We start from the raw sequence: 16,001 nt of genomic DNA, 5'->3' as shown, positions 1-16,001 counted from the left end.
AGTGTAGCCTTCATCTTGGTCTTAAGTGTTACACAATGTTCTGGGTTGTCCTTTGTAGCATGGCAGAGCAAATATTGCTTCCTTCATATATGAAAACAGAGGACGACAATTCTTTGGCAAGCCTTAGCTGAGGAACAAAACCTGTGAGTTAAAAAATATATATTTTTTTCTTATTCTGGAAAAGGTATTCTATTTTCCTGGGTTGTAAAAAACCAAGGTGGTCACTAGAGGGTGCTAAAAACAATTCAGTCTCTTCCCTACATAAAGGTAAAGGTAAAGGTACCCCTGCCCGAACGGGCCAGTCTTGACAGACTCTGGGGTTTGTGCGCCCATCTCACATCTATAGGCCGGGGGCCAGCGCTGTCCGGAGACACTTCCGGGTCACGTGGCCAGCGTGACAAATCTGCATCTGGTGAGCCAGCGCAGCACACGGAACGCCGTTTACCTTCCCGCTGGTAAGCGGTACCTATTTGTCTACTTGCGCCCGGGGGTGCTTTCGAACTGCTAGGTTGGCAGGCGCTGGGACCGAGCAGCGGGAGCGCACCCCGCCGCGGGGATTCGAACCGCCGACCTTTCGATCGGCAAGCCCTAGGCGCTGAGGCTTTTACCCACAGCGTCCCCTACATAGCACAGCAATTAATTTACAATAAAGTAGATTGTACTTTATACCTTGATTCCATAGTGCCCTGGAATAGGACTTACTCTGAGGCATACTGAAAACGAGGGCCTATTTGAGCAGTGTGGTCAAGTATAAATTCCAAAGTATATAAAAATATGTGGCAACAGTGCCCTTCCTGCCAATTCCATCATTGCTGCACTCTTTAAAGGAATCTCTCCCTGCCTGCTCATCACCCTCCCACGTGGTCTTCCAGCACCTAGTGCTTCTTTCCCAGACAGAATAGCATGTTGTTGGTCTGCTCTATTTCTTTCAAAGAGATGCTCCTTTCAGACCATCATAGCAGGACGTCTGAACTATCACAGCTCTCCCCAGGCTTAAAGAGCCAGGAGAGGGAATATATTCCCATAAAATCCATTTTTTGTGCTGTGAGTGTTCATTATTTCTTATTTAGGGAGCAAAGTCCAAAAATCTTTGAAGACTTTATTGTCTAAAGACCTCTCCCTCCCTTTACATTAGGGTTGACATACGGCTAGAATTTCCCAAACATAGCCAGGATTTAGCTGTCGGAAACAGTGCCTGGGCAGAAAATGCTGAAATGTCCGGAAAATCCAGACATATGACAAGTCATTTTGGAAGTGTCGATTTTGGTGAATTTCCTTAAATAGCAGAAAAACTGGTTTTTTCGGGGGGGGGGGACTCAACAAATTTTGTGTCTGGATTTTCTCTTTTTTAAATGTCAACCCTACATTACATGAAGATGGAATACTGCACTATTGCACTGAAAAATCTGAATGTCTAAAATGTAATTATAGAACACTTGACATGATTATGTGGAGAGACTTTGGTTTTGATGCCTGACATAAGAAACCAAGTAATTCTTGATTGGAAAGACCAACTAGCACTACTGCTAGTAACTGCTACTTAACACCACAATCCCAAAGGAAAGCATGTGAGCCATCTCTCAAATTTGATGGGAGTTTTACTTGCAGAACCTGTTTCATCCACATCCCCCATTTTCTGACCACATATACCAACTGTGTATCCAATTCAGCAATAAGCATCTTCTAGATTTCACTCTTACATATTTATGAAGGATGCGATCAGCTTTTGGGAGGATAGCCCAAAAGATATAGAGAACTGATTACATTAACAGCTGTCACTTTTCGCAGTGGTGCAGTGCTCCTGAGGGTCCTTGTAGTAATCACAATTTTGCCAACAGAAGGCTTAAAGATGAAGTTTGGCTGCTTTATTCTGAGCAAATGAGTCTGAATCATAAAATATTCCTCCGTCATCTTCCCTCCTCAAGGTAATCCTACAAACTGGTTGCAAACGTTACAGGCTGATAAACCACAAAACAGTAATCTGGGAGAATCCACTGCCCGAGGAGCCTCCACTGGATATAAGTCAATTGCACAGACTGAAGGAGTCCTTCTGTTTGTTGAACAGGGCTGAATCCACCCAATATGGTTCTTCCATTAGTCCCACCTACCACAACAGCCATTTGTATCAATAGATTTAGGTTCTTGACTCATGTATACTTTATTACATAATGTAATCCAAAGTATGAGAAATGTAACACAAAACTCAATTGAAATGTGTGTCCCTTTGTCTCCTAAGAGAAATAGGTTTGTCCAAATCAAAGATGATACTACTGTATTAATAGGACAGATATTGCAAATATGGCCAAAGCCCAAAGCACTCAAGAAGAGCTGGATGTTCTGCTTGGGGTTTTTGTTTTTCCCCCAGGACAATTAAATGCCCAATTCTCTCCCAGCCAATTAACAGAAGCGACTTCTGCCTTTCTCATTTCAGGAAAATGCCAAAAGTCCGTCTATTTTCTTCTGAAGGACAGCAGGAGGGTCATGGTGAAAATTTTGGCTAGTTACCAAAGCAAGCCAAGATTCGTTGAACCTTGTTTTGAAAGTAAGCTGCCATGAACACACTGTTTTTGGCTTCATGGAATATTTGATTGCTGTCAAATAGACAACTGCCATTATTTGGCTGGTCAAATGACCAGATGGCCAAGCCTATGACAATGAAAGAATAATTTATAGCTTGAGTTAGCCAAATTCTCCCTGTCTGCATTCACCTAAGTGCCAGACTACAGGACAGGAAAGAAAGGCATTTCTATACCTAGAAACTGAGTAATAAACATAATTCTGATTAAATGGGGTGGGCAAGGGAGCATGGAAATACTAAGATTACAGAACAATCTTTGAAGTAGCAGAGATGTTACTAGGAAATCAGACTGGCTAAGAGGAGATGGGATTTTGAACATGAATCTCTTGCAGATGAGATGGCTGATTTTGTATGTTTTATGCCTCTAATCTAAAAAAAATAGGAGGCAATCCTCTCCCCATGCGTTAACGATCAACTAAAGAAATGATGCTTCAAACACCATCAGATTACATTGTTAAAACTGAGAGCAAAGAATGCCAACACCTTCTCTGAGACAGTTGCACCTTTGTGGAATAACCTCTACACAGATCCCCATGAGACCACATTGTTGTAGTATTTAAGGGGACATTTTTTTGTTTCAGGTTTGAGTTGGGAAAGTTTCAAGTATTAACAGTCAAGAATGTTCTGTTTTATTTTTAACAAGTAGGCAGTGGTGTGAGCCTTCTTTCTTTCTCTCTCTTTTTGCTATCTGCAGTGAAGTATAAATATTATTATTTATTAAATTTATATACCACCCTATACCTGCAGGTCTCAGGACGATTCACAAGATAAAATCACAATATAAAAACACAAAACACATAATCAAAATAAAAACAAAAACAATCCAATGCCCCCCAACACATTTTAAAAGGGCATATTATTATTTATTAAATGTATAATTTATTATTGGAATAAATAACATGAATGTAAACTGCTTTGGCAAACAATTATACCAGCTAAAGTATGGCAGGTTGGTGGAGAAAAAAGGAAGCTGGACTGAGGCTTTATGGCACAGTGGCAGCTAAGATTACGCTTCTCACCCATCCTCGCCTGCTGCTAGCTCCTTATGACAAAGAGAACTTGGGCCCCAAGTGCGACCTTTCTTCTTCTGGCCTCTTTTTTCTTCTTCTTCACCTTCCTCTTCCTTCTGGCATACAGAGTTGCGCCCCCATGTTTTGCAGCTTTCACTGGGAGTTACTGGGAGGGGGACAATAGTACACAAAAACATGAGCATGCATTTATGCCATTATTTTGTATTACTGCAAGCAAATAATCAGACGCCCATAGATTTTATTCTTCACCCTATGTTCTTACCCAGCACTGATCAGTACCATACTGACTGCCCATATAATGAAAATAGACTACAGGGGAGGGGAAGGGGTATCCAGTGTGGTGTAGTGGTTAAGAGTGGTAGTCTCGTAATCTGGGGATCCGGGTTCGCATCTCCACTCCTCCACATGCAGCTGCTGGGTGACCTTGGGCTAGTCACACTTCTCTGAAGTCTCTCAGCCCCATTCACCTCACAGCGTGTTTGTTGTGGGGGAGGAAGGGAAAGGAGAATGTTAGCCGCTTTGAGACTCCTTAAAGGGAGTGAAAGGCGGGATATCAAATCCAAACTCTTCTTCTTCTTCTTCTACTGTGGAAAAGATGGCCACTTTTGATCTTGATTTTTTAAACGGTATTAATCTAATGGTTTTTTATTTTATTTTAATGTTCTTATGTGGGTTTTTATTAATTTGGTGGGTTTTTTAGCTGTAAGTCATTTTGAGTTGAGACCAATAAATTCAATAAAGTATTATTATTATTATTATTATTATTATTATTTGGAAGGGGGTTTGTGGGGAGAAAATTTTGCTTGGGGGCCAGATCAGGACCTCTAATTGGGCATCAGCCACCCTGCTATACAGGAAGCATTGTGGAATCCTGTCCTAAACAGAAACCATAACCTATTGGCACTTGGCCAAATTTTATAGCAAACTACTTACACTGGATGGCCCTGAGCCTGGGAATGATGGTAGGGCTGGCAGGAGGGCTGGAGCAGCTACTGATCAAACTTTTCCTTTTATCCATCGTTGGAGAAGCCTGTACAGTGAACTTGTGTTGGAAATCTGTTAATAAAACAAGACCTGATATACTCATTTGTCACTTCACTATGACATCACCTAAGGAAATGAATTCCTTCTTTCTGCTATAGCATTTTAGCAGCATTGTAATATGAATTTAAATTTAAATCCCCAGTGAGATGTACATTTTTCACTAAATGATCCAGTATGTATTTTTAGTGAATGCACTTTTTTCACACAAGCCCAAGAGGTGGTAATAATCAATATGTCTTTCTTTGTCAACAGTTGCAAAGAGTGTTTTGGCAGGCATGGCTAAAATTCTGTTTTCTACTCAGTTATAATGGGCACAGGAACCAGTGCCCAATACCCTGCCTGCTCCCAAACAAGAAGGTGACAATTAAACAAACAATTAAACTGTAGCCTGTAGACAAATCACAATGCATTTTCAGGTAATCTGCAAAAGTAAGATGAAAATGTTAGCGGTCTCTTGCAGAGTACACAGTGAAGAACGAAGAATTTATAAAAATGCATTATAGTTACAATGAAAAGCATGGGAAGAGGTGGCTTAGTGGAAAAATGTTTGTTAACTTTGCACATACCCCATGTGATGATACATTTGCCAGTCAGATATGTATACTAAAAATGTGTTTGTAGTAGTCCTTTTTAGATATTTCAACCACTGTTACCAAGGTCACACAGAGAATATTCTATATACAGGTCTAGAAGGAAGCTACAGCAAACGATTACCGTACTTTTCCATGTATACGACTATGCTTTTTTACTCTAAAATAACGTTCAAAATCTGGGCTCATCTTATACATGGACAATATCTCCTCCCATTTTCTTAAATGGGAGTCCCCCCATATAGGGGGTGTTTTACATGCAGGTGTCTTATAGACGGAAAAATACGGTATAGGAGTGCAAGACAGAACTTTGTTTAGCCCTGTTATACTGGAACGTACCAGAAGGGAGGCTGATGCGATTGCCATCTTTCAACTTGAGCCGGTTTTTCCTGAACTTGCCCATACGTTTTTTCACACGCGGCTTCTCCTGACACAGTTGGTGGATAATTATGTTGAGTTCCCTTTCCAATATGTCAATCTCCCGCTCTGCCAGCTCCTGCTCCCGTCGCCGCAGAAACTCCTCATGGTTCTTTTGCTCAACAGCAGCTCTGGTTAATTCTTCTTCCCATGTCCGCAGTTCCTGCAAGGAAACAAGGCAATATTCCAAATTAGAAGTATAATATATTATCTCAGTTGCCCACTGAAAAATGGCAGCAATTATGATTGGTAATCTTCTGCTCTTTAGTTCTAAGGCCTAAGAATGAAAACACTGGAAAAGGTTTACACTAGAGGTGAGGAAATGCATCTGGCTGGATCCTTAACTCTCCCACCTCATAGGCCAAATTTATCAACCACCTAGTGTCACCATGACATGACGTGACCTGTTTTCCTCCTGTGTGGTGCACAGCACTTTGAAGCCCTGATAATCAGCTGTGTGGTACACAGCTCTCTGCAGGCACCAACCATCAGCTCTATCTGCTGATGGATGGCCACACCGACTCGGTCCCGGACACACTGACCAGATGCTTGGAAGCTGTGGCTGGATAGTTTCGTGGGAGCCGACTGAAACTAAATCCTTCGAAGACAGAGGTCCTATGGCTGGGTCAGGATGGCATGGGGATGAGGGGCAACTCCCTTCTCTTAAGGGGGCCTAGTTAGTGCCATTGCCTTTCGTTAAGAGTTTGGGTGTAATCCTTCATGTCTCCCTTTCCATGGAGGCGCAGGTTACAGCAACAGCCAAGCTGACATTTTTCCACCTTCACTGCATCAAGCAGTTGGTCCCTTAACTTTCCCGCCCACAGTGATCCATGCGAGGGTCACCTCCAGGCTTGACTACTGTAATTCGCTCTATGTGGGGCTGCACTTGAAGCTGTCCCAGAAACTCCAGCGGGTGCAGAATGCTGCAGTGAGGCTCCATAGTCTCTGCCATGGGAGCGTATTCACCCAGTGCTTTTCCAGCTGCACTGGCTCCCGGTGGAGTACAGGGTCAGATTTAAGGTGCTGATTTTGACCTTTAAAGCCCTTCACAGGAGGACCCACGTACCTACGGGACCGCCTCTCCCGGTATGCCCCACGGAGGACCTTAAGGTCCATAAATAGCAACACCTTAGTGGTCCCGGGCCCTAAGGAAGTTAGATTAGCTTCAACCAGAGCCAGGGCCTTTTCAACTCTGGCTCCGGCCTGGTGGAACGCTCTGTCTCAGGAGACCAGGGCCCTGCAGGATCTGATTTCTTTTCGCAGGGCCTGTAAGACAGAGTTGTTCCACCTGGCCTTCGGCTTGGAGCCAATTTGATTCCCTCCCCCTCTTTCTTTTTCCTTTCTCCTCCTGTGATGAGGATGCATTTTAATGTTTCAATATTTTAATGTTCTATTTTAATCTTGTTTTTAAGTTGTATTCATTCAACTTGTTTTTATTATTGCTTGTTAGCCGCCCTGAGCCTGCCCTTGGCTGGGGAGGGCGGGGTATAAATAAAAATTATGATTATTATTATTAACAGTCAAATGCTGCTACTTGCAAAGACACACGTAGCACACAATACACAACGCTTTGCAGGTGCCACTGATCAGCTGATTGGTGGTGTCTGCAAACTCCTTCTTGGTCCAGCCACATCTTCAACTTCTCCATGTTTAATTTCCCAGGGATAAATGGGGAGGCCTGGTGAGCCTAATTGGACTCACAGGTCCTCATCACTGTGCTGTCAAACACTGCAGAGAAATGGTAATCAGTGTGCTGTAGCTTCTGACGGTGGTTTAGTTGCGTATACGTATCATCTGAATAATAAGTCTAATTTATTTTTAAAAATAAAAGTCATCATATTGATCAGACTTTAAATATAGTACTACTGGATTATGCCTGTCTACTTCAGTACAGTGGTGCCTTGCAAGACGAAATTAATCCGTTCCGCGAGTCTCTTCGTCTAGCGGTTTTTTCGTCTTGCGAAGCAACCCTATTAGCGGCTTAGCGCTATTAGTGGTTTAGTAGCTATTCAAGGCTTAGCGGCTATTAAAGGCTTAGCGGATTAGCGGATTAGCGGCTAAAAGCCTATTAGCGGCTTAGCGGCTTAGAAAAAGGGGGGGAAGCGGGGAAAAATCGGAACACTCGCAAGACGTTTTCGTCTTGCAAAGCAAGCCCATAGGGAAAATCGTCTTGCGAAGCAGCTCAGAAACGGAAAACCCTTTCGTCTAGCGGGTTTTCCATCTTGCGAGGCATTCGTCTTGCGGGGCACCACTGTATTCCACTTCTACCAGCAGACTGAGGAAGAAATCTGGAGGAATCACCTTTTTTACAACCTTCCTATGTTCTTTTGACAAGTGCTCAGTCTTCAGGTAGAATGAGATCTTTCATGTAGCCAAATAGCACATAGTGTTACACAATATCTCATATTGATAATATCCTTAATTTTAACAAGAATTTGCTTTCAAAATTGAATATTCACTGGACATTTCCAAAAGATGTGAATATTGGCAGTTTCTGCTCGATAAATTTGTGAGTATACATTCACGCAAACCACTGACCCAAGATTTTATTTTATTTTTAATTTATTTATATCCCGCCCTCCCCAGCCGAAGCCGGGCTCAGGGCGACTAACAACAATAAAACAGTACAAAAGTACAGCATAAACAACACTCTAAAATCATTCATTATAAAATTAATTCGTATCAAGCCACTGGCAACCATTGGGCCAGAGCTCCGCGAAGATTGCCGAGGGAGGGAGTCAGGCTGTGCCCTGGCCAAAGGCGTGTGGAACAGCTCTGTCTTGTAGGCCCTGCAGAAAGATGTCAAGTCCCGCAGGGCCCTAGTCTCTTGTGACAGAGTGTTCCACCAGATCGGAGCCACAGCCGAAAAAGCCCTGGCTCTAGTTGAGGCCAGCCTAACTTCTCTGTGGCCTGGGACCTTCAAGATGTTTTTATTTGAAGACCGTAAGCTTCTCTGTGAGGCATACCAGGAGAGACAGTCCCGTAGGTACGAGGGTCCTAGGCCGTATAGGGCTTTAAAGGTTAAAACCAGCACCTTAAACCTGGTCCTGTACTCCACCGGGAGCCAGTGCAGCTGGTATAGCACCGGGTGAATGTGATCTCGCAGCGAAGACCCAGTAAGGAGTCTCGCTGCAGCATTCTGCACCCGCTGGAGTTTCTGGGTCAGTCTCAAGGGCAGCCCCACATAGAGCGAGTTACAATAATCCAGTCTGGAGGGGACCGTTGCGTGGATCACAGTGGCTAGGTCAGGGCGAGAGAGATAAGGGGCCAACTGCTTAGCTTGGCGGAGATGAAAAAATGCCGCCTTTGTTATAGCTGTAATCTGTGCCTCCATAGAGAGGGAGGTATCGAAGATTACACCCAAACTCTTAATGGACGGTGCTGGCACTAATTGTGCCCCCGCAAGAGATGGGAGTTGCCCCCCCAATCCCATATCGCCCCGTCCCAGCCAGAGGACCTCTGTCTTCGAAGGGTTTAGCTTCAACCGGCTCCCACGTAACCATCCAGCCACAGCTTCCAAGCATCTGATCAGTGTGTCTGGGGCCGAGTCAGGATGGCCATCCATCAACAGATAGAGTTGGGTGTCATCAGCATACTGATGGGAGCCCAGCCCAAAACTCCGGACAAGCTGGGCGAGGGGGCGCATAAAGATGTTGAAAAGCATCAGAGAGAGTATCGCACCCTGAGGTACTCCACACACCAAGGAGTGGCGCGATGACAATTCCCCCCCCAAGCGCCACCCTCTGTCCCCGACCAGAGAGAAACGAGCGCAGCCATTGAAGGACTGTGGCCTGGATCCCCACGTCGGCAAGGCAGTGGTCCAGGAGTTCATGATCGACCATGTCGTAAGCTGCTGACAGATCTAAAAGAATCAGCAGTCCCGACCCGCCTCGATCCAGCTGTCTACAAAGATCATCTGTTAGGGCAACCAGAGCCGTCTCGGTCCCATGACCAGCACGGAAGCCAGACTGGAATGGATCCAGAGCCGATGTTTCATCCAGAAACCCACCAAGCTGTTCAGCAACCGCTCTCTCAATCACCTTACCCAGGAATGGAAGATTCGAAACCGGGCGGTAACTGGATAGATCTAAAGGATCTAATGATGTTTTCCTTAAGAGCGGGCACACCACTGCCTCCTTCAGTTCCCCTGGGAATGTCCCCGTGCCAAGGGACAAATTGATGATATCCCCCAGGAGGGCCCGCACCTCGTCTGGACACGCTCTAATCAGCCAAGACGGGCACGGGTCGTGAGGACAGGTGGTGGGCTTTCCAGCTCGGAGGAGTCTGTCCACATCGGCTGGGGATATCCGGTCGAAGTGGTCCAATACTGGACCCGAGGACAGTCGAGGGGCCTCCAGTTCCTTTATTGTATTCAAATTGGGAGGGAGGTCATGGCGGAGCAACAAGACCTTCTCCGCAAAAAAGCTCGCAAATGCCTCACAGCTGTGTGTCAAATTGTTATTTAAATTTGGCTGTCCCTCAAGGGACGTTAAAGACCTGATTATACTAAATAATTGCGCCGGGCGAGAGCTAGCGAATGCAATGGAGGCCGAGAAGTAAGACTTCTTAGCAGCCTTCACGCCATCTCGTAGGTTTTCATGTTCTTGAGGCTCCGTCACGGGCACTCCGCCATACTCGCTCTAGCCGTCTGAGGTCCCGCTTCATTTTCCGGAGCTCCTCGGTAAACCAAGGAGCCCGGTTTCTGCGGGGTCGCAGAGGGCGCTTAGGTGCGATCTCATCGATGGCTGCCAGGAGCTGGATATTCCAGTCCTCAACAAGCTCAGTCAATGAGTTGCCAGGGGGAGCAAGGTCCCGCAAGGCTTGGCGGAATCTCTCAGGGTCCATCAGCCTCTACGGGCGAGCCCAAATCGGCTTGCCACCTAAGCAGGGTGGGGGTGGAAAGTCAATCCAGGCTTTCAGAGCGTAGTGATCAGACCATGGCATCTTCATTGAAGGAGACATGATCACATCTATACCTAAGCCAAAGATCAAATCCAGCATGTGGCCTGCTTGATGCATTATTTCTACCAGCATTGCAAGATCAGCTCTGATTAAAATAAAATCACTTAATTAATATAAAATACAATAACAACATGCTTAGTATAAAATCAATATCCAGTGCCATTTACGTTTTCTTTGGCCCTGAGTTGGTCGAACATCTCCTGGATCTCAATCTTCCAATCTTCTTGCAAGGAATGGAATGAGTCCTTTGGCATTTCAAAGAAACCAGACTCCTCTATGTTGGTTAGATGGTTTAAAATATTGGCAAAGGAGGGCCTTGAATGAGGGTCAGCATTCCAACAATCTAAACAGATAAAGACAAGACAGAACAACAATCTACTTCAAAAGTTGCAAGGTTGCAAGAGTATTTCTGGGCCATGCCAATAACCTGTACTCTCTCAGTTGTTGATATCTTTAACCGTCTGGTCTACCACTCTTGAATTCATATGATTATACCCCATTTGCCAACTTTTTCTACACAACAGAATCCTAAATAATCTAAATTCTACACCAGAAACTAGCGCATTAGCATTATTACAACCATCTCTAAACAAAATGTCTTGTCATAGATCTCTCACATCATACCTACTTTGGCCCCATATTACAAAGCTTTCCAGAAATGCTAATTAATGCACACCATTCTACATCAATTACTCACTTACAGGTTCTTAATGCCTAATTCAGAAAAGTAAATAATATACTCACCATAGTTTGCCCCATCATTCTTAACAGTAAGAAGTTTCACAAAAAAATACGTTGAATTTAATAAGGATCTACCTACACCTCTGACTTTATACATTTCCTTACACAAATTTGAAATTACCTAAACCAGGGTAGTCCAATGCATGGCCCTAGGCCTTTTTTGGTTCCCCTCAGCAACATTTGCCCATGAGTTTAGTCATGATTTTTGTTAGGGGGAAGGCTTTTTGGGGGGGCAGAACCTCAGATTTTATTGATTTGTATTGATTTAGGGGGGCAGCTGTCCCCTACCCTCCCACCCTTAGCTACGCCCTTAGCTACGCCCATGCATTTGACTCCTGCAGACCTTTTAAAAAAAATTATTAATTTTTCAACAGTTTAAACACAACACTACAGAAAACAAAAAAATACAATAACATACAATACAATACAATACAAAAAACACTACAAAACACTAACACAAACAACTAACAAAACAAAACAAAACAAAAACCATTTAAAACACAATCCAATTTCAGTATCTTATCTTTCATTCACTTATTTCCACGACCTCCTCACACCTCCCTTTTTGTATTCCACTTCTATTAATTGTTTCAGCAATTCCTTTCCATCTTCCTCTGTTTTCTATCCTATAATTATCTTAACATATTCTAACCTTATTTTTCCCTTTAATACTCTATTACTCTATCTATACTTAATTCCTTATAACATTTATACTAAAGCCATATAACTTCATTCCAACATTTTTCTAACATTCATTAATTTTACAGTATTTCTGTAAATAGTCTTTAAACTTTTTCCAGTCTTCTTCCACCGATTCTTCTCCCTGGTCTCGGATTCTGCCAGTCATTTCCGCCAGTTCCATATAGTCCATCAACTTCATCTGCCATTCTTCCTGGGTGGGTAAATCTTGTGTCTTCCAATACTTCGCGATGAGTATTCTTGCTGCTGTTGTTGCATACATTAAAAAAGTTCTATCCTTCTTTGGCACCAATTGGCCGACCATGCCCAGGAGAAAGGCCTCTGGTTTCTTCAGAAAAGTATATTTAAATATCTTTTTCATTTCTTTATAAATCATCTCCCAGAATGTCTTAATCCTTGGGCATGTCCACCAAAGGTGAAAGAATGTACCTTCAGTCTCATTACATTTCCAACATTTATTGTCGGGCAAATGGTAAATTTTTGCAAGCTTGACTGGTGTCATGTACCGCCTATAAATCATTTTCATTAAATTTTCTCTTAAGGCATTACATGCCGTGAATTTCATACCTGTGGTCCATAACTGTTCCCAGTCAGCCATCATTATGTTATGTCCAACATCTTGTGCCCATTTAATCATAGCTGATTTCTCCGTTTCATCCTGAGTATTCCATTTCAACAGCAAGTTATACATTCTTGACAAATTCTTAATTTTTGGATCCAACAATTCTGTTTCCAATTTTGATTTTTCCACCTGGAAGCCAACTATTTTGTCAAAATTGTAAGCCTCCATTATTTGGTAATAATGGAGCCAATCTCGCACTTTGTTTTTCAATTTTTCAAAGCTCTGCAATTTTATTCTGTCTCCATCTTGTTCCAAAATTTCCCAATATTTCGGCCATTTGGCATCCATATTGAGTTTTTTCTGTGCCTTCGCTTCCATTGGTGACAGCCATCTTGGAGTTCTCTTTTCTAACAAATCCTTATATCTTATCCAAACATTAAACAGTGCTTTTCTTACAATATGGTTTTTAAACGCTTTATGTGCTTTTACCTTATCGTACCACAAATATGCATGCCAGCCAAATGCATTATTAAAACATTCTAAATCCAACACACCTGTGTTTTCAAGAAGCAGCCATTCTCGCAGCCAGCAAAAAGCAGCTGATTCATAATAAAGTTTAAGGTCTGGCAGGGCAAATCCACCTCTTTCTTTAGCATCAGTTAATATCTTAAATTTTATTTGAGGCTTCTTGCCCTGCCAAACAAATCTGGAAATATCTTTCTGCCACTTCTTGAAACAATCCATCTTATCCAAAATTTGCAATGTTTGAAACAAAAACAACATCCTTGGCAGCACGTTCATTTTTATCACAGCAATTTGACCTAACAATGATCACTTCAAATTTGTCCCTATTTCTAAATCCTTTTTCACTTCAGTCCAACATTTTTCATAATTATCCTTAAATAAATTCACATTTTTTGCAGTCATGTTAACCCCTAAGTATTTCACTTTCCTAACCAATGTTAGTCCTGTCTCCTCCTGAAATTTCTCTCTCTCATTCACAGTTAAGTTTTTCTCCTGCAGACCTTGTGCTTCCTTCCCAAAGCCAGGTAAGCGAGGCATTGGGCTCTGGGAAGGACATGTGTGGGCTCTGACAGGGCCATAGAGTTCTCCCGCCTCCTTCCCAAAGTCTAGTTAGTGCTTTCCCAACTTGTCTCGTGCCTTGCCTAATTACGCTTTAGGAAAGCAGTACAAGGGATGTGCAGGGTCAAATTTTGGCCTTGGTCCCCCATCACCTGTGCAACAAGGCAGTATGAGGCCCACAGGTTCTATGTCAAAGCACTCTTGCGGCCAACTTGGTATGAAAAGTTGGGCCGCCCTGATTTAAATACAGCTGAGTTCTTACTTAATATCTTACTTGATTTCTAGTAAACATCCATGTTATTAAACGCACTGATTTCCATACGGTTGTGCTTATAAAACTTCTGAAAGAATACTTGTTAAAGCAGAATCCCAGTAGTTATGTGAGTTTGTTACCTATCCTACAGAATATGCAAAAACTATGAAAATGAATGGTTTTTGGCGTCTCAGTTACAGTTGTCATCAGTAACAATTTAGCTTGTTTTTATTTCTACTTCAGTTGTTAACTGGTCCCTGAACAGTACAGTAAAACAAGATGAGAGAAAGGAAACAAGGCCCTGCATTATTATGGTTCTTTTGGCTCACTTCATTTTTATTTCAATATATTCAATAGTGTAACAAAGCAGCATGGTTGTTGTTATTTGAGAGTCATGCAATGCAGAACAGAGAACTACTAATGATCCACACAAACATACCTACATTTAAAAGCCATTTAAATTGGATGGTCCCATGGACCAAGTCCCCATTTCGCTTTGGTTTTTCTTCACTGGGTTTTGTTTTCCACTATTGTGTCATAATTTAAAAAGCACCAGGAACTTCAAGGGCCTCATTTTGGACATTCAGATAGAAATATTTATACAAACCATTAATTAAGAAAAATAATGGTTAAAGATGCAATCATAACCCCACTTATCTAGGAATAAGCCACATTGAATTCAATAGGACTTATTAACAGGAGTAGACATAGTTAGGATTGCACTGTTAATTGGATCAAAAGTGCCACAGAAAGGGGGGGTGCTACTCATAGCTGTCAACGTTTCCCTTTTTTAAAGGGAAATTCCCTTATTCCGAATAGGATTCCTTGCAAGAAAGGGGGAAAGTTGACAGCTATGGTGCTACTTTTTTGCAATTTTTCCTATTCTTTTCTCCCCTGTTATTAACCAGTTACTGGTAATCAGCAAAACAGACATATCCTGAAGCAGCATTGTGCCTGCCTCTTTGCATCAGGATTATGACAAGAAAGGAAACATGGCATACTGTAAAACGAAGTGCTGCTGCCAACAAAATGCATGAGTGAGTAAGCAGGATAACTACAATGCAGGTGGCCTGTGCCTTTTCAGTTCCCCAGGCTTGAAACTGTCACAGTATTTGCACTAATGAGGACTGCAGTGATATCCAAAAACCTCTTTAGGGACAAGAAGGCATGTTTGGTATTGTTAGCTTAGTGAAGCCCACCAGCGTAGTTAATGGAAGAACAAAATAAAAACTGAAGTTACACAGTGAGAGAATTAATGGGTTTGAGCAGCACTTTATAAAAGGTCTGAAGTTATAAACAAGGTCTTCATCTAGTTTTATTATTTAAAAATCTTGAAATAACTGCAATGCATCCCTCAGTTCTAGTATAAACCACAAGAAGCCCTTTTGTATTTAAAGAAATAATGTCATCTCTATTCTCAACTAATTTTGGTTTTAAAATTAAGACTACTGGCCTATTGCTATAAACTTAAAATGTTCAATATTTTCTTTGGTTCTCAAAAGTGAACACAATGCATTATATAAACTGTGTAATAAAACAAACAAGTGGGACCTGCAACAAAACATTACACTGTGGAGTGCTTCCATTCAGGGCTCCAGTCAGCCACTAACAACTTCTTAAAGCACACTCCATGCCACCTCCAATTTTCTATCTCTTGCTCTCATCAAATCAATGTTCTGTGCCCACTGAGTATGCTCAGGCTTTATTGAATGGTTTGGGGTGTTTCCCCCTCACCTTCATTTTTTTCTTCCCCCCCCCACCCGAACTTCTGGAAACCTTGGGTTCCTCAAGCCAGTCGACAAAAGTCTTACAGTGCAATGCTGTTTATGTTTAGTCAGAAGTAAGTTAAACTGTTCAGTGAGATTTACAAGTATACCGAAATATTTTTCTGGGCACTGTTGGGGGGAAAATGTACTCATGTCAAAATTCACAACAAAGATAGTAATTCAAAAGCCGTATAAATGTAATTGCTTTCATGACAGTATAACTTGCCAACGGAGAATTGTAGGTTTATATATGCAGCCTTTAGGAGGCAATAATG

The 16,001-nt window shown here is 42.4% G+C and overlaps 1 protein-coding gene and 1 long non-coding RNA gene across 6 annotated transcripts in view; one reads left to right on the top strand and one right to left on the bottom strand.

The window, feature by feature from the left end:
* Window positions 1-5,045, top strand: part of LOC309535032 — a 28,189-nt gene extending 23,144 nt beyond the window's left edge. The window contains exons 3-5 of the long non-coding RNA XR_014220985.1: window positions 59-143; window positions 2,432-2,542; window positions 4,906-5,045. This is a non-coding gene — a long non-coding RNA (uncharacterized lncRNA). The remainder of the gene's footprint in view (window positions 1-58; window positions 144-2,431; window positions 2,543-4,905) is intronic.
* Window positions 1-16,001, bottom strand: part of MAP3K9 (mitogen-activated protein kinase kinase kinase 9) — an 84,934-nt gene that overhangs the window by 51,933 nt on the left and 17,000 nt on the right. For all 5 annotated transcript variants that reach the window (XM_082224275.1, XM_082224277.1, XM_082224278.1 and 2 more), the window contains exons 5-8: window positions 10,790-10,965; window positions 5,583-5,823; window positions 4,543-4,665; window positions 3,598-3,754 (exon numbers count right to left, since the gene is read on the bottom strand). In XM_082224275.1, the coding sequence (XP_082080401.1) occupies window positions 3,598-3,754; window positions 4,543-4,665; window positions 5,583-5,823; window positions 10,790-10,965 (697 nt within the window). The remainder of the gene's footprint in view (window positions 1-3,597; window positions 3,755-4,542; window positions 4,666-5,582; window positions 5,824-10,789; window positions 10,966-16,001) is intronic.

The sequence above is a fragment of the Podarcis vaucheri genome (genome assembly GCF_965113315.1).
Source record: "Podarcis vaucheri genome assembly, chromosome: 1".
In the NCBI taxonomy this organism is placed as follows: Eukaryota; Metazoa; Chordata; class Lepidosauria; order Squamata; family Lacertidae; genus Podarcis; species Podarcis vaucheri.
Note: the sequence above shows the minus strand (reverse complement) of the source record. Positions and strands in the feature narration are given on the sequence as shown.